The sequence below is a fragment of the Belonocnema kinseyi genome, chromosome 5 (assembly GCF_010883055.1).
Source record: "Belonocnema kinseyi isolate 2016_QV_RU_SX_M_011 chromosome 5, B_treatae_v1, whole genome shotgun sequence".
Classification (NCBI taxonomy): Eukaryota; Metazoa; Arthropoda; class Insecta; order Hymenoptera; family Cynipidae; genus Belonocnema; species Belonocnema kinseyi.
The window spans coordinates 10,711,607-10,739,224 of record NC_046661.1 but is presented as its reverse complement, the minus strand read 5'-3'; the positions used below and the strand labels follow the sequence as shown (position 1 = coordinate 10,739,224).

At 38.1% G+C, this 27,618-nt stretch overlaps 1 protein-coding gene across 2 annotated transcripts in view; it reads left to right on the top strand.

Moving 5' to 3' along the window:
* Positions 1 to 27,618, top strand: part of LOC117173345 (transmembrane protein 131) — a 462,351-nt gene that overhangs the window by 309,567 nt on the left and 125,166 nt on the right. For both annotated transcript variants that reach the window (XM_033361843.1, XM_033361842.1), the window contains 4 exons: positions 9,872 to 10,288; positions 12,779 to 12,967; positions 13,154 to 13,382; positions 13,476 to 13,851. In XM_033361843.1, coding sequence (XP_033217734.1) covers positions 9,872 to 10,288; positions 12,779 to 12,967; positions 13,154 to 13,382; positions 13,476 to 13,851 — 1,211 coding nt within the window. The remainder of the gene's footprint in view (positions 1 to 9,871; positions 10,289 to 12,778; positions 12,968 to 13,153; positions 13,383 to 13,475; positions 13,852 to 27,618) is intronic.

Here is a 27,618-nt window from a genome sequence, read left to right as displayed (position 1 = left end):
TGCTAAGTTTCTCTTTCTAACAGGTCAAAAATGTTACCAACCGAATCCTACCAATTTTCGGGTATGAGGTTGTCTTCATACTTGCCAGGGGGCACTAGACTGCATTTCCGATTTTCTTTTAGATATCACTGCAGTCATTGCCGTGCTCAGCCAAACCTACCGTTTCGCCTTAAACGTCCGCTGTTATACGGACGTTGATATTTCAGAACGTGCCAGCTGAGATCTTCAATGAATTAATTGGGATATTATATAAAAAAATTAAAATTTGACCTGAAAAAAATATGACTTAGGGGCCAACTAAAACGACGGCGTTTCGGGCGTATCCCCTTTTGATCGCCAGTGGTTCAATTGTAAAATAATTATTTTCTTGCTGTAAAAATTGCACAAGAAACCTAAATTAAAACCTTGTCAAATATCCGGGGTTTCGCGAGATCCTCGAATCAATATAATTTTGAAAAATCAAATCTTTTTTAAAAAAAATTATTAATTTCAAGACAAATATGAATTTTGTGACAGAGAGAAATCAGCGGGTAGCAGATGATAGCATTTGAACAGTGAGAATCGCTCGCAAATTTATTTTTTTGCTCACAATTCTGACATCATAGAAGCATTCTCGACCCCTATTATGTTTTTGATGGGTTATGACTTGATGATGGTGACCTTACATTTTACGAAATGCAGCGCCAAATGGAGAAAAAAGGAATAAACTGACATATCATGTGTGTGTGTTTTAAATCTAGTTGTAATCAGCCACCTATCTAGATGCCACATTCGCGCCACGTGCGGTATAGGGGCGCGCTTCCTTGTCGATCGCAGGTCAATAATATGATTCTGAAAGCGAAAAGCCTCTCCTGCGACATTGAATTTTTTATGAGACTATCATCAATCGATAGTACGTCCAAAATAATTAGACAATTGTCCCGGATTTTTTGTGATTGGTACTTTGTAAGAACTATGAGCGTTTGTAAATCACGTTAGCCACGGTTGCCGAACATCTATCGGTTTGCACGTGTGAACTTCCATTAAGCACCGCCTGTACAGTGGTAAAAAGTCTGGCTGGCGACCACGCCCTTCGAATCATTATCACGTGTCTGGGTGATGCACTGTTCACTGCAGCTACGCAAAACATGAGAATCAGCCAGAAATTAGGCAGTTTTCAATTGGTAAATAAAAACAAAAAATGTGAATACAATTTCGTTCAAAATATTAAAATACTTTTTGCAGATAACATCTGCAAATGCACCAAATTTATAGATAAACCAATTTATTAATTGATTAAAAAAAATTAAATGACCTTTAATTACCTGTCAAATTTTTAAAGTTACGCCCACTGCAAATCTATTTATAAATTCCAAGCTCATCAAGTCGCCCAACAATTATTCTGGATATTGCAGAATGTTCCACTGATAATTATTTCAACATTACAGAGCTGTCTATTTCTGAGTAACTTGATAAATTTATAATTTATAAAGAAAAGTCAATATTCGCCAGTTTTGTAACATTGGAATCATTATCAACGTGAAAAATTCTGCAATATCCTGAATAATTGTTGGACGTCTTCATAAGCTTAGATTATATAAATAAATTTCCAGAGGGCCTAATTTCAAAATTTGATCATTTTGAAATATATTGCTGAGTAATTTAATAAATTTATAATATATATAGAAAAGTGAAAACTCGCCAGTTTTGTAAGATTTGAATCATTAGCAATGTGAAAAAATTTTTAATGTAGAAATTGGAAATGAATTTGCAAAGAGTGCAGTTATAATTTCAAACTGGGTAAATTTACAAATTTACATACCATCATAAATTGGTTGATCTATAAAATTGGTGAATTGGCAGATGTTATCTGCAAAAAGCATTTTAATATTTTGATGGAAATTGTATTCACATTTTTTCTTTTTATTTCCCAATTGAAAACTGCCTAATCTTTGGCTGATTCTCATTTTTTGCGTATCCGCAGTGAACAGTGCATCACCCGGATACGTGATAATGTATGATGATCACACACCAATATGTAAAGAACAATAAATTACGAATATACGAAAACATTATTCCAAAAGTGTCTGTATTATATTTATTTCCCAGTAATATTTTTGAAAAAATATAATCGCAAGGGAAGCATTAAAAATTATTATTTGACATGTTTACAAAACGAAAAAAAGTTGACTAAAAGATTTGAATTCAGGGCAGTGTGGTCGCCAGCCAGGCTCTTTAGCACAGTACGGGCGGTGCTTGATGGAAGTAGACGCGCACGAATTACTAGACGTTCGGCAAACGTGGCTAACGTGATTTACAAACGCTCATAGTTCTTACAAGCGACCACTTACAAAAAATCCGGGACACTTGTCTAATTTTTTTGTACGTACTATCGATTGATGATAGTATTATCAAAAAGTCAATGCGGCAGAAGAGGCTTTGAGAATCTTTGAGAATCATAGTCTTGACTCACGGTCGATAAGAAAGAGCGCCCCAATACCGTGCGTGGCGTCAATGTCTTTACTTAATATTTCATTTATATCGGCATCTGTTTCTTCAATTTTTAAATAAATAACTAAATGTATGTACATTTATTTTCATTTTTTTTCGAGGGCCTGGTGAAAACGTTCAAAAGCACACCGTGAAGGGTCCGCACTTCTCGGTAGTGTGGGGATCTTATTTGCCGCATCACTACAATGACCTGACATATAATATTCAATTATACCTTGCGTATAATTATACATTATACAAACTCAAATCTGTCATTATAATTATGCTACCAAGGACTCACTAAAAAACACCACCCTTTCTTCTTGGCATCATTCCCCCCGGAACCGCTTTTGCATTACTTCAGGGGGTGCCGTTTTTTAGCCGTGCTCTCCTCTTTTGCCAAGTTGGCCTTGTCTGGAATATCTGAGCTTGCTGATGGACCTGCCCAGCTACAATGATAGCTTGATCGTCCAAGAGGCTTCTTCAACGAGGCTGCCCCTCTGAACGCCAAGCAACTCTTTATCCCCGAACGATGGTCTGTTCGGGGCTTCTTTTCTTCTGTCCCATCCAAGATGCACGCATCGTCCTCGGTAAAGCGGAGGTACCGCTCATCGGGTCGCCGGCCTTCGGGCATGTTGGTTGGGTGTGGCTGGTTAATTTGGTCGTCCTTGAGACTTCTTCAACGAAGTTCCCCCCGGGACGACCGGCACCTCATACTTCCCGGCAGGTGATCTGTCCGAGGCTTGTCTTCTCTTGCGGCGCAGAGTTTTAATTCGGGGTTTCTTCCCCCAGTTGTTTTTTGTTCGCCCGGGTATTTAATTTCCCCGGTACCACACATATCTGGGAGGTGTTCCCCTATCCGCAACCTGGGGAGGCGCCTGATGGAGGACCAGCAACCCCACACGGGAATGTATGTACATTAAACCTAATAGCTTTAATACTGATTTTTTCCGCCTTTTAACGATCAATATAATTGACTGAATATTAAAAATTATGATTTAAAAAATTTTTTGAATATTTTTATTACAATGTTATACTACATTAGGATCATTCAAGTCATTTAAATTTAAAGATACTATTTTTCATATAATAAGTTCAGAACATTTAGTTTATTCGTTTGAAACTTTGAAGGCGTAATCTTTATATTTTACCATTCTACTCTGCTTAAAAATTAGGAACCTTAAAAAAGAACATTTTCAGTGTACTTAAGGTCCATGTTTTAATCCTAGATATTTTTTTAATTCTAGAAACAGTTAATACTTGCTTAATTCAAGCTCAAATTGTAAGGTATTGACGTTTCTGCAAATGCCCTACGAGTTTAGCGTTATTGTTTTCCGCTATTCGACGTCCGTTAGCGTATCATTTAGCTTTTACCGTATCCTACGAAACGCTGTGCAAAAACTCTTAATTATTTGTCTACCTCGTAGATTTAATAGTGGGTGTTGAACACAAAACCAAAGTGCCCTTCTTGCTGATGCGTTGGGCTTTTCATAGTTTTAGGTGGTTTGTTAGCGAACGTTTTAAAAATTGGAACCACTTAAAATTTCCCTTATAAATTAAAATGGCTAATATTAAAAAACCACTATGCAATAATTTAGTGCTTGTTTATTGCTAATTTTGGCCACCAAAAAAAAATGGTGTGCCTCGTAATTTTTTTTCCGAAATGGGTAGTAGTACTAACTTCACATTAAGCTGCAACTACTACCCCGACAAAACGAAAACTGCTGCTCGTATCAAATTCTGGTTTGCACAAGAATGTTGTGCTAAGGGTCTCACCGGGTTTGTATGCAAAATCTAGTTTTTCACCATTGATAAATCCTCCAAATACGCATATATCATAATTTTTTCAGATTAAAAAAAACATGTGGACGATACTTAAAAATGTCTAATAATGTCAAATTCCGTTGTTCTGGATGTTGTTCGTCATAAGGAGTCTTTGCCGGGTCTTATAATTATAATCAATTTAATAAAAAAAATAGAAATAAAAATGATGATTTTTTATGGTTATAATGATTTATAATTGATATTATATTTCATGGTTTATAATAATAAATATATTTAAATTGCATCAATATTTTTAACGATGATAATTGTGAATATTCTATATTATTTTTAACAGATTGTATGGTTTGTTGTTTGATCTTCATCGTCGCTTAATGAAGAACTAGGATAAACAAAGTCTGCTTTTGATTCGGATATTTTTTCTAGAACAGCTAAATTCAGGGAAAAAATAAGTATCGTGGAATAAATTTTCTACTTGGTAAAGTGAAATCATTCTTCTACGTTTTGAAATATCGCTGCTAAAAGAAATATATCGTACATTATTAAAAACCATTAAGTACTGCAAAATGTTTCAATGATCCGAGTTGCCCAATGTTTGATCGAGTGAACCTTTTAAGTGAGTTGCGATATTTAAACCGTTAAGACCACTTAATAAGTGCGTTTGATTAAGATGAGGCACCATTGCCAATTGGGACTATAATGGCAAATATAATGCTCTCGATAATGAGATGTTGTGGAATAGTTTTATGTCTATACAACATTCGATTTCTCTTATTACAATAGCATAATTGATGAATTTTTTATTTCGATTTTTAACTTGCCACGATCTGAAGAAAATGGTTTGTATGACAAAGAGTATGACAACGCCAGCTGATTTATAACGGTAGAAGTTGTTGGTTATGAAATAATTAAAAATTAAAAAATTTATCAAGTATTCTGCAAATTACTTTCATTATTACACGTTTAACAGGATTTTAAATTTGATTTTAATATCATTTAAAGGGTCTCACGGGACTAATATGCAAAAAAGGCCCCAAACCCAAATGAGATTTCGTATCAATTATTCTGTCAAGAAATTTTTAATTTTAATAATTAAAGGTTCTTTTTAAATATACACGGAATAAAACACTTATTTATATGATCACAAGTTACGAAAGATCAGTCGGGTCGTAGAATAAAAGGAGTTAATAATAATGTCGATCGATGACAGAAAAGATTTCGACACACTGTGGTCGGCTAGGGCCATATGGCCAAGGACTTCAGTTTTGGTGCAAAATACATTTTTCTGGTGATGGTCACGTGGTCCATGACTGGAATGGGATCCCAGATCCTCTTGATCGAGAACCGAGACGTAGGTGGAAAAAATCCCTGATCCTCTTGACAGAGGGCCGAGAATAATGAATTAAAACAACAAGGATCCCAGATCCTCTCTACAGAGAACCGAGAAATGATAAGAAGAGAAAAGTAGTAAGAGACATACGATAAAAGTAACAAGAGTTAGTAAAAAGAGTAGGCAGAACTAAAAAACATAAAACTAATAAATAAGAGGAAATTACCAGATCCTGTAAACAGAGGACCGAGAATTGAGAAGAAGAGGGAAGTAATAAAAGACATTAGGTAGAGGCAAAAAGCTGAGTGGAGCGAAACGAGTCAAAGTGCGTCAGAGTTAGCGAAAATGGAAAGAATACGGTCAGAGTGGAGAGAGTACGCCGAGAATACGGATGAATTCAGAGAGTACGTGAAGATCGGAAAGAGTTCAGAATGAGTTGAAAGAATACTGAAAGAGTTTTTAAATGATTTTTCGGTCAATTCGGAGAAACCGGTCAACTGTTTCTAATCTGCGAACAATAAAAAAGGTTGTGCGGCTAAGCAAGCGACCGACCGCTGTGATCGTTTGTAACGCTGCGGGAAAGATTCTTCTATCCCAGTCGGATGGACCTTATCTGCGATAAACTGCCACTTTGTAACCAACTTGGTGATTTCAGGATCCTCTTGCGACGAACGAACAATCTCCTCGTAGAAATTGTCACTTCCTAACTGGGCTATGAGGACAGGAATTTTCTTTGGCTCAAGAATCGGGAGCTCTGGAGGCAAAATTTGTTCATTTTCGTCAATGTCCATTTGGGGTTTCACAGTACGATGAAGTGAGTGTGCACGTGAAAATTCGCTCCCCCTAACGGTACGTGGATGAATTGCAAAATGGAACTTTTGTAAAAAACTCAACCATGTTTCAAATTTAGTCTTGGAGTTCTTAGTTTTCTCTAGCCAATTTAGGACCGTGCCGTGAGTGTTCAAGTGGAAGTGTCGTTCCTCCAGAAACGGCCGAAAATGCTAAATGGCCCATACCAAAGCATGACCCTCCTTCTCCATGATTGGGTATCTGGCTTCCGTGTTACCGAATTTTGCGCTTGCGTAACTCAACACCTGATTCGTAGGCTTTGATTTGTTCGAAAACTTTCTCGGCGTCCGGATTCCATTGTCATCGGGTGGTCTTTTTCAACACGTCGGTGAGAAGGCGGATACCTCTGGCAAGTTTGGTACGTATTTCCGAATCAAATTACAGACTCCCAAGAATTGCTGGATAGTAACCCAGATATACAGGTGGTACTTTTCCGAAAAGTCTTTCTGCACCTATACTTACTGTTTCTGTTGGTAAAAGTCGGGGCAATTTCACTGGATAAGCTCCGACCGGCGACACTGAAACGGAAGCTGGAGGTGTAATCCATTGGCCTCCTGGGTTTAAAAGCAGCTGAGCGCAAGATGGATGTCCACTCTAAATGCTTGTTGAGGCGTTCGGATGCATTCCTGATGATCCCGGGAACGTTCTGGCAGAATCCTCTGAGTATGCATTAGTCTTTCCTGAACCTAGGTGGGGAATCGCGGGAAAAAGGCTATTTGGCAGATTTGTTTGTAGCGAAGCCGGCAAAACCCCGGTGAACGCTCCTGAGGTTGACTAAACCATGGTATCCCCGGGAAGTCTGGGAAAGTTAACGGTTGTGGTAGTCAGAGACGCCCCTGGTATACTGTGAACCATTCGACTCATGGAGGTGATCGATGTGATGTGAGTTCTAATCGCTGATCCAGGGTAACAGCTGAACGGACCTGTTTTTCGTGTGGATAGCCTCGAAAATACCCATAAGTTTCCGAAGAAGAATCAAAGTTTGGATTGAGCGCCACCGGGTTTTGTTGTTTACTCCCGGAAGTAATTGAGTCTAAATCGTCGCTACGGCCCCGTGAGACGGCTTTGACTGGTGTCCTTGCGGTCATTGGTGGTACTGGCTATTCGGGCGTGATAATTCGCCGTATTATCCAATATTCACCTTTTTGAAAAATGGACGAATGTCCCCGATCCTCTTGACAGAGGACCGAGAGTAACAAATGAAAAAAACAAATTTAAAAAAAGGATCCCAGATACTCTCTGCAGAGGACTGAGAAGGGAGAAGAGGAAAGTAATTCGTTTAAAGGTTCATTTAAAAGTTCAGAATCTCAGGTATATAGGTGCGGTCGGCATTCAGTTAGTGCCCAAACCTCTTGCGGGGTGCTTAAAACTACAGGTACCTGAACAGGCTCTTGGTTTTATGTATTAAATATACAAAAGTTTTCATAAGTTTCAATACTTGTATTGAAAATTAAAAAAAGGGTTCAAAATTTTCGAGATTTCAGAGCAATTTTTGTTAGTGGCCCAAATTAGCACTAAATTAACACTGAATTCCTGTGCACGGCAGAATTTGAAACGAGGAGTAGTTTTCGTTTTGTCGGGGCAATAGTTGAAGTTTCATATGAAGTTAGAACTACTACCCATTTTTGAAGAAAATGACGTGACGCAATATTTTTTTGCGGCCTAAATTAGCACTAAATTCTTGTGCAAGCCAGAATTTGATTTGAGCAGAAATTTTCGTTTTATCGAAGTAGTGGTCGCAGCTTCATGTGAAGTTAGCGCTACTACCCATTTTTGAAAAAAATTACGGGGCACACAATTTTTTGTGAAATAAAAATGATATTTCACTTTTTGGGAGATAAGGTCTGCAGAATCAAGATCAACTAACGATTTGGACGAAGCTTTCCGCACGAATTATAGCTTCGTCTTCAAAAGTTATCCCTTTATGCGTAGTCCATGCTACAGTCTACCAACATCAGTAGGGGCCGAACAAGATATTGAACCGCGTATGTTTATTTTCAGCCAAATTTGCGGATAATTTTTTAAATAGAATTTTAAAGAATATTTTTACTTTGCTGATGTAAAAAGTTACTTATCTGCAAAGTGCGTTCATTGCGTCGATTCAAAAAATGTATTTGTTTCAAAGTGCACATGCTTCAATTTTATTATCCTCGCATAGTCTGTTGGATCAAAGCATTTCGCACATTATTTAGAAGCATGGAAATCCTTACTTTTGATTTGGGTGTTGCCAAATATATTTTTAATTCCATTTTCTTCATTGAAGGCCAGTATCTTTCTTTTCACGATAAACTCAATCTTTTCTGAGGAAAAGTAAAATAGTATATTGCGTATAAAGTGGGAGGCGACAGTCTTTTCGTGACGAGTCCAAAAACTGTGCACGAGTCACGAAAGGGCTTCCCGCGAGACACGCATGATACTTTTTACAACAGGATCATGAAAATGCAGTAAGTTCCGTCAAAGGTGGTGTGAGAAGGGGGAGGGGCAGGATCCAGGGTGAATCCCTGGTATTCTTTGTAACAGTTCCCGTTGATACTAAAAACATTAATTCGCCTATCACCCTTCAGATTTTTTCGAGAATTTCTGTACTTCCGGACTGGAATTGGTGCTTTGCGTGATTCTTAGGTTGTTAAAATAAACATCCGAGAAGATCTTGGAAAAGAGAAATTCATTTTGGTTCAAGTCTCTTGTTACTGATTTTGGGGCTTTGTGTGTGTGTGTCTTATAAACATCCTATGTGGCCTTGAAACTTTGGTATCCTATTCATGTAATTCATTTACAGTTAAAGTCGCTATATTATGCATAGTTGCTCTTTTCGCAAATTTTATTTGTGCTGGCAGACAGAAGGTGTTAACAGGCAACAACATTACCATCATCTCTTGTACCGAGCAAGGGTTAGAAATGGATGGTATCACGTGCTAGAACATTGTAATTCTTCAATTTCTATTGCCTATGCCCTATCAGTACACGTTATTCCAGGGAATTATGCTCCGTGTCGATATCCGGGAAACATAACAGTTTGCGATCGAAAAAATAGGTGTGTTCTCACAGGGTTGACAAAAATACAAGGATTTAATAGTTGATATACTGTACACAAATATTGTACATTAATTCTGAAGTTAATATATAAATTTGCATCAATTCTCAAAAATTAATAATTGAAACTCCGAACCGGTACTCGGATGTTCGGGCTCCCGGATAACCGGTTATTAATAAAATTCTCCTATGACAAAAATTAAATTCAAGAAGTGCCACACGTAAAAGTTAGGCGTTATTTTTTTTACTTATTATTCTGTTTATACTGCTAATACCTCAATGATGATCAAACTCACGGATACCCGGGTACTCTGGTATTACTTATTTATCCGGATAATCGTGTTTGAAATTAAAATTAAAATTTTTTAAATTTATTTAATATAAATTTGTATTGTCCAAAATTTTCAGATAAACAACTTTATACCGAAGATTCTACAACCTGGACAAAAGGAGACCATTTTTTCACTACTTCTAACCCAAAATAAGAAGAGCGAAAACTTGCAATTGGAGTCTTCTATCTTAATCCACTCAAACGTTTCTACAACTGAAGTCCCTTTACTCAGTTACAATGGAAAACTAAGAAAAATCATTCCGGGTGAAAAATATAGCGACAAGGGAACAATGAATTTTGGAACAGTGGGAAGTGGAACTGAAAACGAGGGGATTTTCGCGCTTGAAAATCAGAATCCCGTCAATATAGAACTCCATGGTTGGGGTGTTAATATGCCAGGAGCCGTTTTAGAACTCATGGGATGTCAACATAGTCCTACGGGTTTATTCAACAAAGGATACAGAAACATCACTGCCTGCAGTATCACTGGAAATGTAAATTAAATTTATTTATAATTGTTAATGTAGGCGGTTTACTTTTGATAACAACTTACATAAACTTACATACCTACTAGTTTAAAAAGTAGGAATACATATGTTACAGGCAAAGTCCGATGTGCGATTACACCGCAGTCTGCCTAGTTCCTCCGCGAATTGACTGAGCGGTGTTACGCAAAGTCGGAAGTAGCGCTTTCAGTTCGGACTCTACCTAGTCAAATCGCGAAGTGCCCGACAAGCTCAGGCAAAGTCCGGAGTAAAAATAAAATCTTTGGGGTTTACTTTTCCCGCTGAACAGTGGGCTGGTTTGAGAATTTAAAATTCAAAATAGTCTCTAGATGGCAATAGTGAACAGATTTGAAAGCTTTTTTTTAGAAATGATCAGCATTACATTTTTAAGATAACTTATTAAGTACATTGATCAATTTTTGTTTTAATATATTCACCCAACGCAAACTTTTTTCTAAAAAAAAAAACTAAAAAAACTCAATGTGTATCTTATTTAACGTAAATAGACTTACAAAACATAAATAATTCATTTCTAATATTTTCGTTGTTCTAAAATGTGAATAGTTTCCGAATTTAAACCTTTTCAGGAAAAGCCGATTATTTAATGCGAATCCAAAGATATATATTCCATATAAGGAACCATTCTATTATTTGTAATAAATAGATTATTAATAGCAACAATGGTTTATTGTTGTCTAATTCGATGAAAAATGATTCAATATATGTGTAAAATACTTTCTATTTTAAAAGATAAACGGTCAAATTTTATATATATATATATATAAACTAGAATATTTATTGTAATAACCAACTCACCAGTGAGAAAGGGCCAGTATTAGGTGCTTCGTTTATAAAATTTGTTATTAACATTCAAAAGATTAATTTATTGAGATCGAAAATCACTTTCAGACAATGCTACTAAGATTTAGTATGTCGTGGAAGTTTGAAAGATTTCTGAATCGAAGTTCTTGTACTAATGTTGAAAATATTATAAATGTAAATTTTTTATCTCATGGTTTGAGTTTCAGTGTACATATCGAAATAAGTTGTTTTTATCGCTACGGAATAATATTTATAAATCGACAGTGTTTTTGAAAATTCTTAACGATGGTTGCCGTAGCGGAAGATGAAGCGATGAAAATCAAATTCGAAGACAAATTAAGTGCCCTCAAAATTGAAGAAAACTCGTCGCGTATTTCGAATTTAGAAAAATACTACGTTAAATAGGATACATATCGAGTTTATTGTTCTATTTTTTTTTTAAAATAACTTGCGTTGAATAAATAATTATATTGAAACAAAAATTGATTAATATAATCAATTAGTTTTCTTACAAATTTGATGCTGATCATTTCTAAAAAAAGAACTTTCATATCCGGCCACAATTGCGACCTGTAGACTCTTTTGTATGGTGAATTCTCGAGCCAGCCTACTGTGCAGCGGGAAAAGTAAACTTCATAGGTTTTCTTTTAACTCCGGACTTTGCCTCAGCTTATCGGGCACTTCGAAATTTGACTAGGCAGAGTCCGAAAGTGAAAGTTTTACTTCGGATTTTGCCTGACATCGCTCAGTCAATTCGCGGAGGGACTATGCAGACTGTGGTGTGACGGTACATCGGACTTTGCCTGTAACACATACACAAACGTGTTAAGTTTACCAGTTAGAAAACGGTGTTTAGTTGTTTACATTAATGTCTAGTCATTAGGTAGTATTAAGTGGAAACACAGAATTGTCACAATTTTATTGGGTTAAACCTTTTATTTGTAAAAAAAGGGAGGCTAGACTTTCTACTTACAAATGTCTGATAAGAGATGTAAAAATAAGTTTTGTTGTTGTAAATTTTCCATTTTTTTTGCATTTTACGTGAGCATTTTTTTCTGTCTTAACACGCACTCACGCTTCTCTGTAGCTGAAATAAATTTCACTTTACGATATAAAATGCTGTTGTAAAATTAAAAGAAAATTTTTTTCAAAGATAATAACTTAAAAGTTATGTATGCGTTGATAAAACTTTTAAGAATTTTTTGACATTACAATACAGGGTTCAAGCCGATAAAATTGCGTAATTTATCACAAGTTAATCTATGATTTAGTTTCAAAAATGAAAAAAATGCCTAGATGTTTTGCTTCGTTTTCGAAACAAAATTGAAGTGAAAAAGTTGATCAAAGTTACATAGCAGCGGTAAAAAAACTTCAACTAAAGTCGATGTTTTGCACTTATCAGCTTTTAGAGAAAGAGACAGGTTAGAATTTGCTCTTATTCTGAATGCGATGCACGTGTCTCCTGCAGAGTTAGCGGTCTATTTGTTGATGTTGATGGCACATCAGATAATTCGAAAGTTATATTTTTGTTTTCGTAACGGTTTCTGCATTAAAGTTTATTAATTTTTTTTTTGTAATGAAAGGGTTTTATTTGAATGAAAAGAACTTATCTTATTTAAAATTGTCTTCTTACACAGATATTGTTTATTATTTCAGCAAAGCATTAAGCCTGGATATTTAGCGATTTTTAAGATAAAGGTGAAGACTCCTTCGGTTGAAGAAGATACGATATTTGGTGACGTGTTTGTCAGAACTACATACGAAAGATTAACTGTTCCGGTTTTTATGAGAGTTGCTCATGGCAGGATTTCACTTAAAAAACTCACCTTTACAGATTGCTTTCCGGTGAGATTCAAAAACATATTTTATTTATGTGGAATTAAAATGTTACTGTAGGTTATACAACACTGACTTTTCTATAGTCTAAATTCATTTAAAATTGTATACTTTCTAACATTACACAATATTTCTAATATGTAAACTCTCGATAGAAGTCCTCGAATTTAAACATATCAAAAATATATTTTCAAGGGTTCAGTATGCACTCAGCAATTAAAGGTTCATTCGACATTTTCGAGACCAATGGAAGTAACGATCGTTGCTCCAGTCCAAACGGACAATCGGGTAAAATATATTCCTTTGGAAGAAACTAGGGTTCCAGTTATATGGAAGGGTGAAAATCACATTGGTTCTATAAAAATCGATACTGCCGTATCTTGTAAACAACAATGTTACTTAGGGTTATCCTTAAACACAACAGGTACTCAAATTTTACTTATTTTTAATTTGTCTTAATTTCATAGATATCTATAATATTAAATTTATTTCAAAAATTCTTTCTTTATTTTCAAAGTGGGTAGTCAATGGCTAAACACGGTGAGCCTCCCGTCGCACACACGTGACTCAGATTTGAATTTGTTGAATACACACTACACACGTTACTTGAATTATACGGGAGGCAACTGGGACAACGTAACAATGCAACTAGATACGACAGAAGTCCGCGGGCACAAGTTTTACCTGAATATAAAGCCCTATTGGCCTAGTCTGCTAGTAAATTTCAGCAGCCTGAAGAATAAGAGTTTATCCTTTCCGCTGACCCAAGTGGGAAACACGTCCTATAAGACGATCAAGCTCCACAATCCGAGTTCCAGCCCATTGCTTTTACATCTCGTCATGGATTGGAGTTATCCTCAGGGATCCAGGCTTTACCATTCGCTACCAAACAAGTGAGGCAATTGTCTTGTATTGAAATTTTTATATATAGAAAAATGTATAAAACTTTCAACTTCTAATTTTAAAATCTACAAAAATTAATGATTTTAACTCATGAATGAGAACTTTTGTATTGGTTGTGAAAACTATAATTCGACTATCCCGATTAAAATTGTCTGAAAACATATTTAAGGAAATAGTGTGTATCAACTATATTATAATTCGGCGTCGACACACTATTGTGTTTTATCGTATTTCTATATATTTCTGATAGCGCCAATAGCACTTCTCTAAAAGCAACTAGGCGTAGGGCCCTAGCCGCCGCTACTGCGTAGTGGTAGCACTGTTAGGTAGGGGAAGCAGTCTAGCGAGAGCAAGGCCATGAACGAGTTGATCTTCGCGCCCCTCATTTTGATGGTCTATTGGTTCCTAACTATAAATAAATACAGTTTAATTGGTATAAGTGTCTCCCATTAGTGGCCTATAATATTCCTAAAAGGAGACACGACACTCTGGCGCCGAATAATATAATTGATACACTCTGTATTCCAAAATCTTTGGTCAGACAACTTTCCTCGGGACAGTCGAATTACCCGTGTGCGTAAGTGTGTGTTTATTTTTGTATGTCTAGTGGAAACAGGGATGAGATGAGCTTACGGGGTCAATTGAGACACTGAATTTCCTCTTAATATATATGGTTTTGAAACAACTGGTAAACAACCACCGCAAGGTTCCACTTGGAGCAACTGTCATGTATGAAGATGACACTGGCTCCCAGTAGACCCGCTGTAAGTTACAACTATGGCTACGTCTTATGACCTTAAGATGGGTAGTCAAGAGAAAACATGAAATCATAACGACGTGATAGGCCGGAGAAACCCTTAAATGTCTGGAGGACAAAGAGCGACCCAAGGACGACATCCCTCTGCATCCATCTCACAATAGCGTCCTTATGATTTTGGAATGCTTATTTGGCTTTTCGCTTTTTGCTATTTTTGGTTTTTGCTTTTTTTTGGCTTTGAGGTTTTAAGCCAGCGATAGCTTCGCACATCCGATGGCACCGATCATGCGGAAAATTAATTTAAACCCAAATTTTAAGTGTACTCGTTAAAGTCCCTTCTAAGGTCTCGATACCTCCCTTTCTTTCTCTTCACCTTGGTTGTCAATTTGTAGTCGGTCGGAGGCGAGAATAAGATTACAAATATATTTTGTTCTTTGAAGTCCTGGAGAACGATGTTAGCATTTCCCGTTTTGAACAGTCGGCTTATCTCCGTCGGAGCACGCGTCAGGATGCGGCTTTGTAAGGAAACGCTCTTTTATCAATCATGTCGTGTTACAAGATCATCTTTACGGGAGGATCTCTTCCATTTACGATGATGTTAGCTGTACCCAGGATAATTCAATTTATAAGATTTAGAAATACGCGGTAGCCTTAACAGCGTGGAATGTACTATTGCAGAACGGACGAATTCATATGCAAGCTCTTTTGCATATGCATCATCTTATGTGTGGAAATGTCGAGAGTCATGAGCTCATGCTTACGCGTATAGTAAACTGGGTATAGCAAGCATGCTGGCCGCAGATACCTTTTTCAACGCCGACAGATATAAAGACTAAATTTTTTGAAAGAGATGCTTGTATCTGCTTCGAAAAGACTCCTTCATTTATGGTATGTCCTGAATGTGACTTTTGGACTCGCCGAGGTATGCATAGGTCTCTCCAGAGTCAAGGTGTCTAATTACACTCATATTGAAGTGCTTTGTATCTCCGGGAATACCAGTAATTTCTCCTCGCTTTAGATTAATGTTGGCACACTTGTCTAATCTAAGGTCCATACCAATGAGAGATTGGTATTGACCTTGGATTAGAGAGATGTGTACCTCTCGACGGCACTCAACGCACTCTGAAGTTAACTTGAGCTAAATTAGTTTCGCCACAGAAGTACCCATCAGAATCACATAGTACAAGAGATAAAGACACAAGTGTCATGCACAAGTGGAAAGGGTTCATGGTGTATCTGAAAGACGCCCCTCTGGAAGTTGACGCTGTTCGTTTGTCATACGATCATTTCCAGATGAGATAGTGAATCTAGTTTTTAAGTGGGACATCAATCTTTCTATGCATCTCACTATGTGCGAATGAACCTTCAAGCTTTCCAACAGACATATGATAAGTCTATAAGATGTTGAATGGATAGCTTTCCCGTAGTAATCTAAGCCATCGAAAGGCAGTGAACTTTTGCGTTTTTGCATATGCACCTGTCAAGTAGAAAGTTCTCTAGGCAGCCTGCTATATTTTTTCTCGATCCACGTTGTTTGTACATCTCTCTCCACACATGCCTAATTCTCCGAACAATCCTCTCGTCCGGGATAGCTGTAAAAATATTATACAGCGTGTTTAGACAAGCTATTGGCCTGTATTACTCTGGATTCGACAAGTCGCCCTTCTGCGGTTGGAGTACAGTTCATCCTAACACTTGATATCGTCTGGCGTTGCAGCGCAACAGTTCTTCGTGCCCCTGAGTCTTTCCTTCACCTTTTTGGTAGTAATTAATTTACATTCCTTCTCCGATGTTATGAGATTGTCGTGAAGCTCCTTCAAGCGGATTATGTTTTAACTTTGATTTATTATGTATGTTATGCTAGATCCGCCGTTCGTGGGTTAAGTTTTGGTCCCTTTTAGTTAACAGCCTCACAAACTTTCCGTAGTTTCAAGCGTCTTTTGGTATTTTGCTCCATCGTCGGTTTTAGTATTCTATTCGAATCAGCCAAGCCTCTCGCTGCACCATAAAATAATCAGTTGATGGTCCAGAGTTCATACTCCTCCGAAATATCCTCAAAAAGGGAGACATTCATCTCAGTCAGATGTTGGGGTTTTGGAGGAACCTGAAACCTTGTTCTGAAGTCGCTGTCAGTGGGTGCATGATTTTCCCGATTTTTTATCAATGTTGCTTCATCCTCTATTTCTGATGATTTTTCATGCAAAGGTTGGGGAAGCATACTGCGTTTATATATAGTTTTTGATAGATAGGCAGCTTGACTTCACAAAGGCTATTCCGAAAAGTGATGAAGCTGTGGGTTTTTCTGGCACAGCAGAGTGTTCATGCACACAATGAAGCCACCGTGAACAGGAATAATGCAACCGGTTCAGTGCTGCTGCCAAATTTTTACATGACGAAATAATATGCTTAAGGGCTCATTTTAAAGCTTCAACACAAAACAACAAAAAATCATATGCGCCTTCACAAAAAACAAGATGGCGGCATCAATGTGGTGGCCATAACCTTAGAAATAATACGCCTGAGAGCTGATTTTAAAACTTGAACACAAAATTAAGAAAAGCCGTATGCACCTTCACAAAAATCAAGATGGCGACATCAATTAAGTCTATTTCCTGAAATTTCTGAGCTTATAACAACCACATTGATGCCACCATCTTGATTTTTGCAAAACGACTAACACAAAACAAAAAAATTAGTATATTTTTATTTTGTCTAAGCTATCCGAATGCCAGCTTTGCGTGAAGCAAGTCGCGCGATTAGCGAGTCATACGGGTTTCCTACGGGGCGCTTGAAGGCAAGTGAATTTAACAAAAAAGTTCATTTTCATCTAAATACTTAAATTTTCAGTTAAAAAAATTAATTTCTATCCTAAAATAGGAAAGTTTTAACAATTTAGTTTCATTTCCAAAGATAACAAATTTTCTCTTAGGATTGTTCATAGCTAAAAAAAAAAGAATTTTTAGAAAATTCAATCAAGGAATTGAATTTTCAACCTAAAAAGATTAATTTGAAATCATCCGTAATTGAAATAGACGGTACACACTTTTGAACACTCAAGTCGCGTCGACTGAGCAGTTAGGCTTGGGTTCCCTACCGCCGCACGTCGGATTTCGCGCATTAAGAAAGGGCGCCATAAGATTCTGTAGGAAGCAGTCATAAACTGAAATACGCGATTTGAGTAGCGCTACTCCAGTCGCCCATACGGAAACCTGCCTGGCCTTAAGCCACTAATCCGCTCTTTGTTCCTGTTATAATTACGCTTTTCTATCTAGAGACCTACTCCCTAAATTTTCATTACTTTAGACTTGAGGTCTTATTGCGCTGCTACTACTTTCTCCATAGAAAGATTGATGCCCCTTCGGAAAACTGGATTTATTATCTCATCTGGAAACTATCGTGGGACAACGAAAAACGTGACCTTCGAGAGGGGCGTCTTTCAGGGTGATACCATGAGTCATCTGCTTTTTTGGATTACACTTCTGCCTCTATCTCTCGCACTACGATATTCTTCTGGATACCTCTGTGGCGACACTAATTATCGCGGGTTAAGATTAAACTGAAGAAGGGAAAGTTCACTGGAATCACCGATGACCCTGAGCTTATGGATATAAGTATGATTAGGTATCTTGACACTGGTTCTACTCTGCTGGTTTGGAATGGTTCAGTGGGCGAAAAACGAGGTTAAGGTCCTTGTATCGCAACGCCGTCAAGGCGGACGCGGACTTCTGAAGCTTCAATGTCTTAATAACCGAATTGTTCTGAGTAAAGATTATATCTGCGCAAATGACAGAGATCATCTCCTAGAAATGGTCAGGAAACAAGAGATGATTAGCAAAGGAGCGTTCCCTTATAAAGACGCGGAGCCGGCGGCCGAGAACCTTGGTCTGAGTTTTAACATCAGAAGCGAAAAAAGTGATGCCGCATCCTTTTCCTTGGCAAAGAAGCAAACTGATGATCTCTTTAGATCATCCGGACTTATTCAGGTATGGAGGTTTCATTTTCGCATGCCAGGACAGGGTCATTTCTACCTTAGTATACCGTGACTGTAGTTTACGTCAATAAGTTCCTAGCTATAGGTGCAGAGCGTGTCCTGAAGACACTGTACCTAGAACCTATACTATCCATTTGTTTTAATCACGCGGGAACGCCGTATCTCTGCATATATTACGCGGCCCTAAGAATGCTTTATTACCATGTTTGTTGCTGATTAGGGACTGTTTGTTGTCCGTGACACTGCCCTGGCGAACGCCTAGATGGAGATAGAGTGATTTATCCAAAACGAGAAGTCCCAAATTTTCTGGAACTACTACTTTCGGACAACAGTCTTCATTGCACATTTGAGGCCTGACATTGTTCTCCCAGACTTCGAGAAAGAAACTGAATTTGTGGTCGAATTCGTGGCTCTGCCTGACTGCAACATCACTGCCAAAGAGGAAAGGTATCAAGACCTTAAAATAATGCTGCTGCGACTGTACCCAAAATATTCGGTTAAAGTAACTCTCCTTGTGATCGGTGCTCTCGGATGTACGAAACTATCACTGGTTCGTAACCTTGAAGCCCTATCCGCATGTCCAAAAATATGTCAAGGCACTTCTGAGATGAATGCAGAATAGGTTTTGTCATTTTCATAAATAGCAGTTGCGGTAGTTTAGCCTTTTTTATAATATATATATTTAACGTGGGACGAGATAAGGCATGTATACAACTTATATTTTGCTTATTTTTATCATAATTGCTATTTTTGGAACACTTTTTTGTAATTGATACCTAAGAATTATATAATGTATGAAACCACTTACATTTAAGTAAACTAATATCGGCTGTAAATATTTCACGTCAAATATTAACTATTAGACCAGAAGCTCGCGACAGTTCTATGGACGTCATTTTAGTACTCACTAAAATTTAAGATTCTTTTGTTTTCATAGTCAACAGTTCGAAATTCGTTGACTGACTAACAGCTGTTGGTGCAAATGCAACAATTTATCGTTAAACTGATCAAAAATTCGAGTGAAAAAACGTTTCTTTAGTACTCTTGAAACCCACAGGGGATGGTTATTTGAATGCTAAGAACTAATAATAAGTTTGACTGGCAGCTTCTTGGTGGTGTCAAAGTTGACTGGCAGGCTGTGAAGCATATCAAAAATTCGAGTGAAGAAACGTAATTTTAGTACACTTAAAACCCATTCGGGATGATTGTTTACGTCCCAAAAAGTAACAACAATTTTGATTGGCAGCTTCTGAGCGGTTCCAAAGTTCATTGGCTTGCTGTCAAACATGTCAAAAATTTGAGTGAGAAATATAATTATACTACTTTTAAACCCATTGGGGATGATTGTTTAGGTCAAACAACTAACAAAAATTTTGACTGGCAGCTCCTGAGTGGTGCCAAAGTTGATTGGCAGGCTGTCAAACGTGTCAAAAATTCCAGTGAAGAAACCTCATTTTAGTACTCTTGAAACCCAAGGGGGATGGTTGTTTAAATGCTAAGATCTAACAATAAGTTTGACTAGCAGGCTGTCAAACATGTCAAAAATTCCAGTGAAGAAACGTCATCTTAGTACTCTTGAAACCCATGGGGGGTGGTTATTTGAATGCTAAGAACTAACAATAAGTTTGACTGACAGCTTCTTGGTGGTGGCAAAGTTGACTGGCAGGCTGTCAAACATGTCAAAAATTCCTGGAAAGAAACTTTTAGTATTCTTGAAACCCATTGGAAATGATTGTTTGAATGATAAGAACTAACCAAAATTTGACTGGAAACTCCTGAGTGGTGCCAAACTTGACTGACAGGCTGTCAAACATATAAAAATGTGACAGGATGAGAATTAAAACCTTCATGTTAGTACTCTTGAATCCGTTTGTGGATGATTGTTTAAGCCCAAACAACCAACAAGAAGTTTGACTGGCTGCTCCTGAGTGATGCCAAAGTTGACTGACAGGCTGTCAAACATGTCAAAATTTCAACTGAAGAAACGTCATTTTCATACTCTTGAAACCCATTGTTGTGAGATGTGAATTTACGTAAAATGTGAGATTTTCGTAGTTTCTTTTTTTTTATACATATTAGTTTTAGAGAAGTATCTTATAGATGAAAGTTTTCGCTAATGAAAAGGACAAAACTTTCATTCCGTGTTCGATTAAAACGAAGGTTTTAATTTTTATCCTGTCATTTTCACATGTTTGACAGCCTGTTAGTCAACTTTGGCACTAGTCAGGAGCTAGCTGCCAGTCAAATTATTTGTTAGTTATTTGCACCAAAACGTTCCTCGATGGGTTTCAAGAGTACTAAAATGACGTTTTTTCACTTGAATTTTCGACATGTTTGACAGTCTGCCAGTCAAATTTGGAACCAGTGAGGAACAGCCAATCAATTATTATCCTCTTTTTTAGAACCCAAAGAATCATCCCCAATGCGTTTTAGGAGTACTAAAATGACGTTTTTTCACTTGAATTTTTGACATGTTTGACAGCCTGCTAGTCCACTTTGGCACCACTTAGGAGCGGCCAGTCAAACTTCTTGTTAGTTCTTTGCACCTAAACAATCACCCCCAATGAGTTTCAATAGAACTAAAATGGTGTTTTTTCACTGGAATTTTTGACATGTTCGACAGCATGCTAGTCAACTTTGGCACCACTCAGGAGCTGCCAGTCAAACTTCTTGTTAGTTATTTGCACCTAAACAATCATCCACAATGGGTTTCAAGAGTACTACAATGAAGGTTCTGATTGTCATCCTGTCATTTTTTTATATGTTTGACAGCCTTTCAGTCAAGTTTGGCACCACTCAGGAGCTGCCAGTCAAATTTCTTGTTAGTTCTTTGCCCCTAAAAATCATTCCCAATGGGTTTCTAGAGTACTAAAATTACGTTTTTTCACTCAAATTTTTGACATGTTTGACAGTCTGCCAGTCAACTTTGGCACCACCGAGAAGCTGCCAGTCATACTTATTGTTAGTTCTTAGCATTAAAACAACCATCCCCCGTGGGTTTCAAAAGTATTAAAATGACGTTTTTTCACTCGAATTTTTGACTAGTTCAACGATAAATTGTTGCAAAATGCACCACCAGCTGTTAGCCAGTCAACGAATTTTGAACTGTTGACTATGAAAACAAAAGAATCTGAAATTTTAGTGAGCACTAAAATGACTTGCATAAAATTTTCGCGAGCTCCCGGACTATATACTCTTCAGGCTGGCTCAAAAACACTTTTTTTAGAGGGCAACAATCTTCCCCCCTCCCATTTCAATCGAAATCCGAAAAAAAATGCCATAACTGTATTTTTTTATTTTAACAGGTGCCAATTTTGACTTAAAGTTTTCCACGTAAAATGCATGAGGAAAAATCCCTTTCTTGAGTTTTTGAAACAATTTTTTAGGGCTAGGGGAAATGTGATAGGAAAGTGTAGGGGCTTGTAGAGAATTATGCAACGAAGAATTTCATGTATCAGGCATATGGGTTTGACACCCCTAACACATACCCATGAGTCCCTGAAAACTACCTGTAAGGGCATGTGATACGTAGAATATAATCGATTTTACCCGTGTCAAGTTCCCCCGGCTTTTTCCCTACAATAATAAAGATTTTGTCTTGAAAAATTAGAGAATGACAGCGAACATGCTTACGGAGCTTTACTTCCAAACTACACAATATTTGTGGCCGAAAAATTGTGCCAAAAAAACATAGTAACTTATGTCCAGGAACTAACCCTGTTTGTAGAAAATGAAAGAAGTTTATTTCATTAATAATTTTTAAGTGGCCGCCGACAGCACCAGTGCGACAGAGGCCTACATTATGTGAATGGCAGAGAGTTGAAAACCGATCCTAACCTCAAAATAGTGCACATTAGGGTGGCTCAGAAATCGCATTTCATACATTTTAATGGGCTTGTTGCCAAATCGTTCTCGTGGGTAAATAAATGTATGCCTATTTTTTTATTTTCAAAACAAAATATTTTTATAACTCGCTCTGAGGCATCAAAGTTTCCTGATTTAAAGTAGAGAAGTCCTTACACCAGCTACAGGTTTAATGAGCGAACCGGCGGAGGGTCAAACTTTTTTGCAGCCGTCCACCTGCAGTCCCTTTAGCCGTTGTTCAACTTAAATGCGTAATTTTTTATAAGCTTTTCTTGCTCTTTACTCAATGTAAATTAAACGTTTAATAATTTCTTTATGAAATCTGTTCTCAATAGTCTAAAGAATGTCTTCAGAATGTCAAGTTACACAAGTACGAGTATATCTAAGGGTCACAATGAGCCTCCAAATATTGCCATTTTATGCCATTTTTAATATGCTTAAAACTTTTGCATAATATTTCCGAGATATAAAAATACTATAAATGCAATATTCACTGACAAGTGAACAAATATATCAAGTGTCAAATAAATTGACTTATAATTTCCTGTCCAAAATCGATGAAAAAAAAATTGGAAACATTTTACTTGTTAAACTCCATAAAACTTAAAAATGGCCGAAGCGAGTTTTAAAAATATTTTTTTTTTCGAAAATAAGAAAATAGGCATACATTTATTTGCCTACGAGAACGATTTGGCCAACAAGCCTGTTGCACATGCCCTTAAAACCAAAAATCTCAATTCTTCATAAAATCGATCTTTTGAGCACTGTATTTTTTCTTTACTTACAATTATTGATACAGGTCTAGTGGAATATTTATCCACATTTGTTAATTAATTTTTAATTATTTAAACAAATTGAATTTGTTTATATTTTTTTCCAAAATTCATTTTTTTCCCTGAAAATAATGTCTATTGGTCTCGTGGAATATTTATTAACATTGGTTAATTAATATTAGATTATTTAAACAAATGGAATTTGTTTAGATAATTTTGGTCTTAAAACTGCTTTTTCCACTAACATTTTTCGCTATCTATTTAGTTGAATCTTTATCTACATTGTTTAATTAATTTGTAATTGTTTAAACAAATATTATTTGTTCAAACGAGGATCAACAATAAATGTTATTGCATTTGGTTAAAGAGTATAGAAAAAGTTCGCAGGCAGCAAAACAATAACATTAACAATATTAGTTGAAGATAAATAATAATGTATTGTTTCAACATTTGGCAACTATTTGAACATAAATTTATGACACTTAATGATAATATACTCCCAGTTCGATGAATCAAAAAAAAAAACACATTTTTTCAATAAATGGAATTTCTTTACATAATTTATATATAATTAAAAATTTGTCATAAGGACAACCGCAGGATTTCGCCGGGAGCGGGTGCTAATCTGGAAAATTGCACCCGCTTCCAGCGAAATCGCGGTAAAATTTCAGCCACAACCACGTCTCACGACCGAGAGATAGGTGGTTACAGTCTGTAAAGGAATCAATACGACGATCCAGCAAAAGCCTCGTGCACCCTAAGAACACGGAGCGACACAAGGACAACCGCCTTCTGCATTTTTCCTGCAGGTGTTCTAGCATATTGTTGACTCGCAGGGAGGCTTTTTAGGCCATTAGCAAGTGAAAGCTTGGCACCTCCAAGAGCGCCGATGATAACGACGATCAATTTAACAGAATATTCCGGGTACAATCGTTGCAACTCCCTTATAAGGTCTCGATACCTCTCTTTCTTTTCATTCTCCTTGGTTATGATGTTATGTCAGCTGGTGCCGAAAATTCGATAACAAACATGGTTCGCTTCTCGAAGTCAAGAAGAACCATGTCAGGCCTCGAGTGAGCAACAGAAACAATTGTCGAGAATATAAAGTTCCAGTATATGCGGCACTTCCCATTCTCCACAATTGACTCAATTTCCCTAGAAGCATTTAGAGGAGCGATATTAAGGTTAATGTCGTAGGAGTGATAGAGATGGTAATAAAGCACTCTTAGTGCCGCAATGTGCCTTTGAATGTAGGTCGTTCGCGCGTGAGTTGGACAACTAGATAGTATGTGAGCTAAATGCTCGTGGTGTGCATGGCACGCCCTGTAGCTTTCATCGGGAATGTCTTGGCTCAAAATGTGGCGACGGTATGTTAAGGTGGAAATGACACCGTCTTGGCATGCAAAAATGAAACCCTCCGTGCCAGACTTCAATCCGGGCGATTTAACGAAAGCAAACGTTAGCTCACAAGACATTGACTGATCCTTCACATTTCTGTGGAAGATACCGTGCATCCTCTTTTATCGAGGAGCTGTTCACGAAAGTTTTTCTCTTGTGCTTTCTTAATCCGGGCTTTCAGGAGTGAGTACTCGAGATAGATAAGATTTGATGCATTTTGCTCACCCCTAATACTGAAGTCAAGGCCGAGTGTTTCAGCAGCCTCCTCCGCTGCTTTGTACAGAAACGCTCCTTTGCCTACTTCTTCGTGATTCCTGACCATTTTAAGAAGAGGGTCTCTTCCATTTGCAACTCTATGTACTGTACCCAGAATAATCCTGTTGTGAAGACATTCAAGACTCAATATTCCGCGACCAGCTTGACGGTACGCCCAGGTATGCATAAGTCTCTCCAGCGCAAAGGTGTCGTATGGTGCTTCTATCAACGAGCTCAGGATCTTCAAGTATTCCATTAAGTTTTCCTGGCTTCAAATAAACCTTGGTGCATTTGTCTAACCCAAATTCCATTCCAATTTCCTTAGTATGTCGTTCGACAATCCCGAGAGCTAGATGCAGTTGCTCTCTGTTTTTAGCATAGATTTTAAGATCGTACATGTAAAATACATGAGTGACCTTGTACTTTCGATCTGCAGGTTTGCCGCACAAGTACCCGTCGGAATGGCGAAGTGCTAGAGATAATGGCAATAATGTAAGGCAAAAGAGGAGTGGGCTCATGGTGTCGCCCTGAAAGACACCTCTCTGAAAGGTGACCTTGTTAGTTGTCACACGATTTTTTCCAGATGAGATAGTAAATCTGGTTTTCCAAAGCGGCATCAATCTCTCTATGCACCCAACTATTTGCGGATGTACCTTTAAGATTTCCAAAAGACAGATGATAAGTCTATGGGATGTCGAATCGAAAGCTTTCCGATAATAATCAATCCAGGCCATCGATAGGTCACGTTGGTAGAATGCTGTATCATTGCAGACACATCTATCGATGAGCAGGTTCTCCCGACATCCGGCTACGCCTTTCTTTGAGCCTCGTTGTTCATACATTTCTTGCCACACAGGTTCCATTGCCCGAACAATCCTATCATTTAGGATAGCTGTGGATATCTTATAAAGCGTGTTCAGACAAGTTATTGGCCTCTAATTCTTCGGGTCAGTTAAGTTTCCTATTTTCGGCAGAAGTATTGTGCGCCCTTCCACCAACCACTCTGGAATCGGCTCTTCCGACTTCAAATATGAGGTGAAAATACGGCCAAATGCTGATGGGTTGAAAAAAAGTTCTTCCACCAGAAGGTTTTGATACAATTTGGTCCCGGTGCGGAATAGTTTTTCATCCCTCTTAATACTTTTTTCACCTCCTCTTTAGTGATGGGTGGGCATTCTTTATCAGGTGTTATGAGGGCAACACATAACTCCTTGAAGCTCTTTATAGTTTCTGAGTCTTCGTCTAGTCAATGCTGAACTTCGTAGACTTCTCTCCAAAATACTTCGACCTCCTCTGGTTTGGGTGGGTGTTCGACATTAACTGGAGGGTCTTGGAAGAGTCGAGATGGGTCAGAGAGAAACTGTTGATTTTCTCTGACCCACCTCTCCCTTCGCTCTAGACTTCTCTTAGCGTCAGATAGTATCCGTATTCTCTCAAACATATGCTGTCTGATGGTCAGCAGCTTTGACTTGTTAAGTGTGTGATAACGGGTCCGGAGTTCGCGCGCGTACTTTCGAACCTTGGCGGTAAAATTCCTGCCAGATGTGATGTAGTCAATCACACACTGGATGCGGGACGCTTACTTTCTTGCCCAGCCTATCTTTATGGCAAGTTGATGCATTCGTATTTTGGTCTTATGATCAGCTGTTGGTTTTGTTTTACGGTTCGCATCGGCCGAAGCTCTCGCTGCATTATACACACAGTAATTGATAGCCCAGAGGTCGGATTCTCCGGAAAAATTTCCACGAAGCTCGTCATCTATTTCAACCAGATCTTTAGGCTTGAGAGAAACCTTGGTATTGATGTTTCTTCGGGTCGTAAAGCATCGCTCTTCATCTATTGGATGTCTGCCTGCGGTTGGTCTTAGAGTCGCCTCTCTTTCTCTGTTGTCGGCTTGTTCTAGCTGTGGTAGATTTGGCGTTCCGCTTACATAGCCCCTTTTACGGAGTAGTTCAGCATGGTTTCGCAGACGTTGCTGCGAAAAGTGCGATAGCTCCAGGTGTTTCTCGCACCACAGAGCATGCAGCCGTGCCATGTAACCCCGTTCAGGGGCCACACTCGCATCGTAACACTCTAGCAAGTCGTGATTCAGTCGCTCCGTCCACCCAAAGGTTGCGTGATCCCACCGATCCATCGCATTGAATCTATTTTCATTGGCTCCCCCAGCTCTAGATTGGTCGGCATTGTTGGCCGACCCATTGTCGGGAGCCCTGCGCGTTCTGTTGTTTTGAACCGCCCGGTATCCCATAGTCACCGTTCTAGACATCTCACCCAGGTGCCATTCAGCTTTCGGCACGGTTTTCACACCTCCGCTTGGGGGTTAGTTCCTTCGGGACCACCCCTGGACAATTGTCCGCGACTGCCTATTTATTTTTGTAACCATATTCAGCAGAAACCCTTGGTATAGGGACCGTCTATCCGCAACCCGAGGACGCGTTCGGTGGCTTTGTCATAGGCCCTTCGGTTTGATTCTAGAGGAATCAAATATTGCGGGAAAATGCAGAAGGCGGTTTTCCTTGGGTCGCTCCGTGTTCTTAGGGTGCACGAGGCTTTTGCTGGATCGTTGTATTGATTCCTTTACTGACTGAAACCACCTATCTCACGGTTTTGAGACGTGGTTGTGGCTGAAATTTTACCGCGACATCGCTGGAAGCGGGTGCAATGTTTCAGATTAGCACCCGCTCCCGGCGAAATCCTGTGGTTGTCCTTATGACAAATT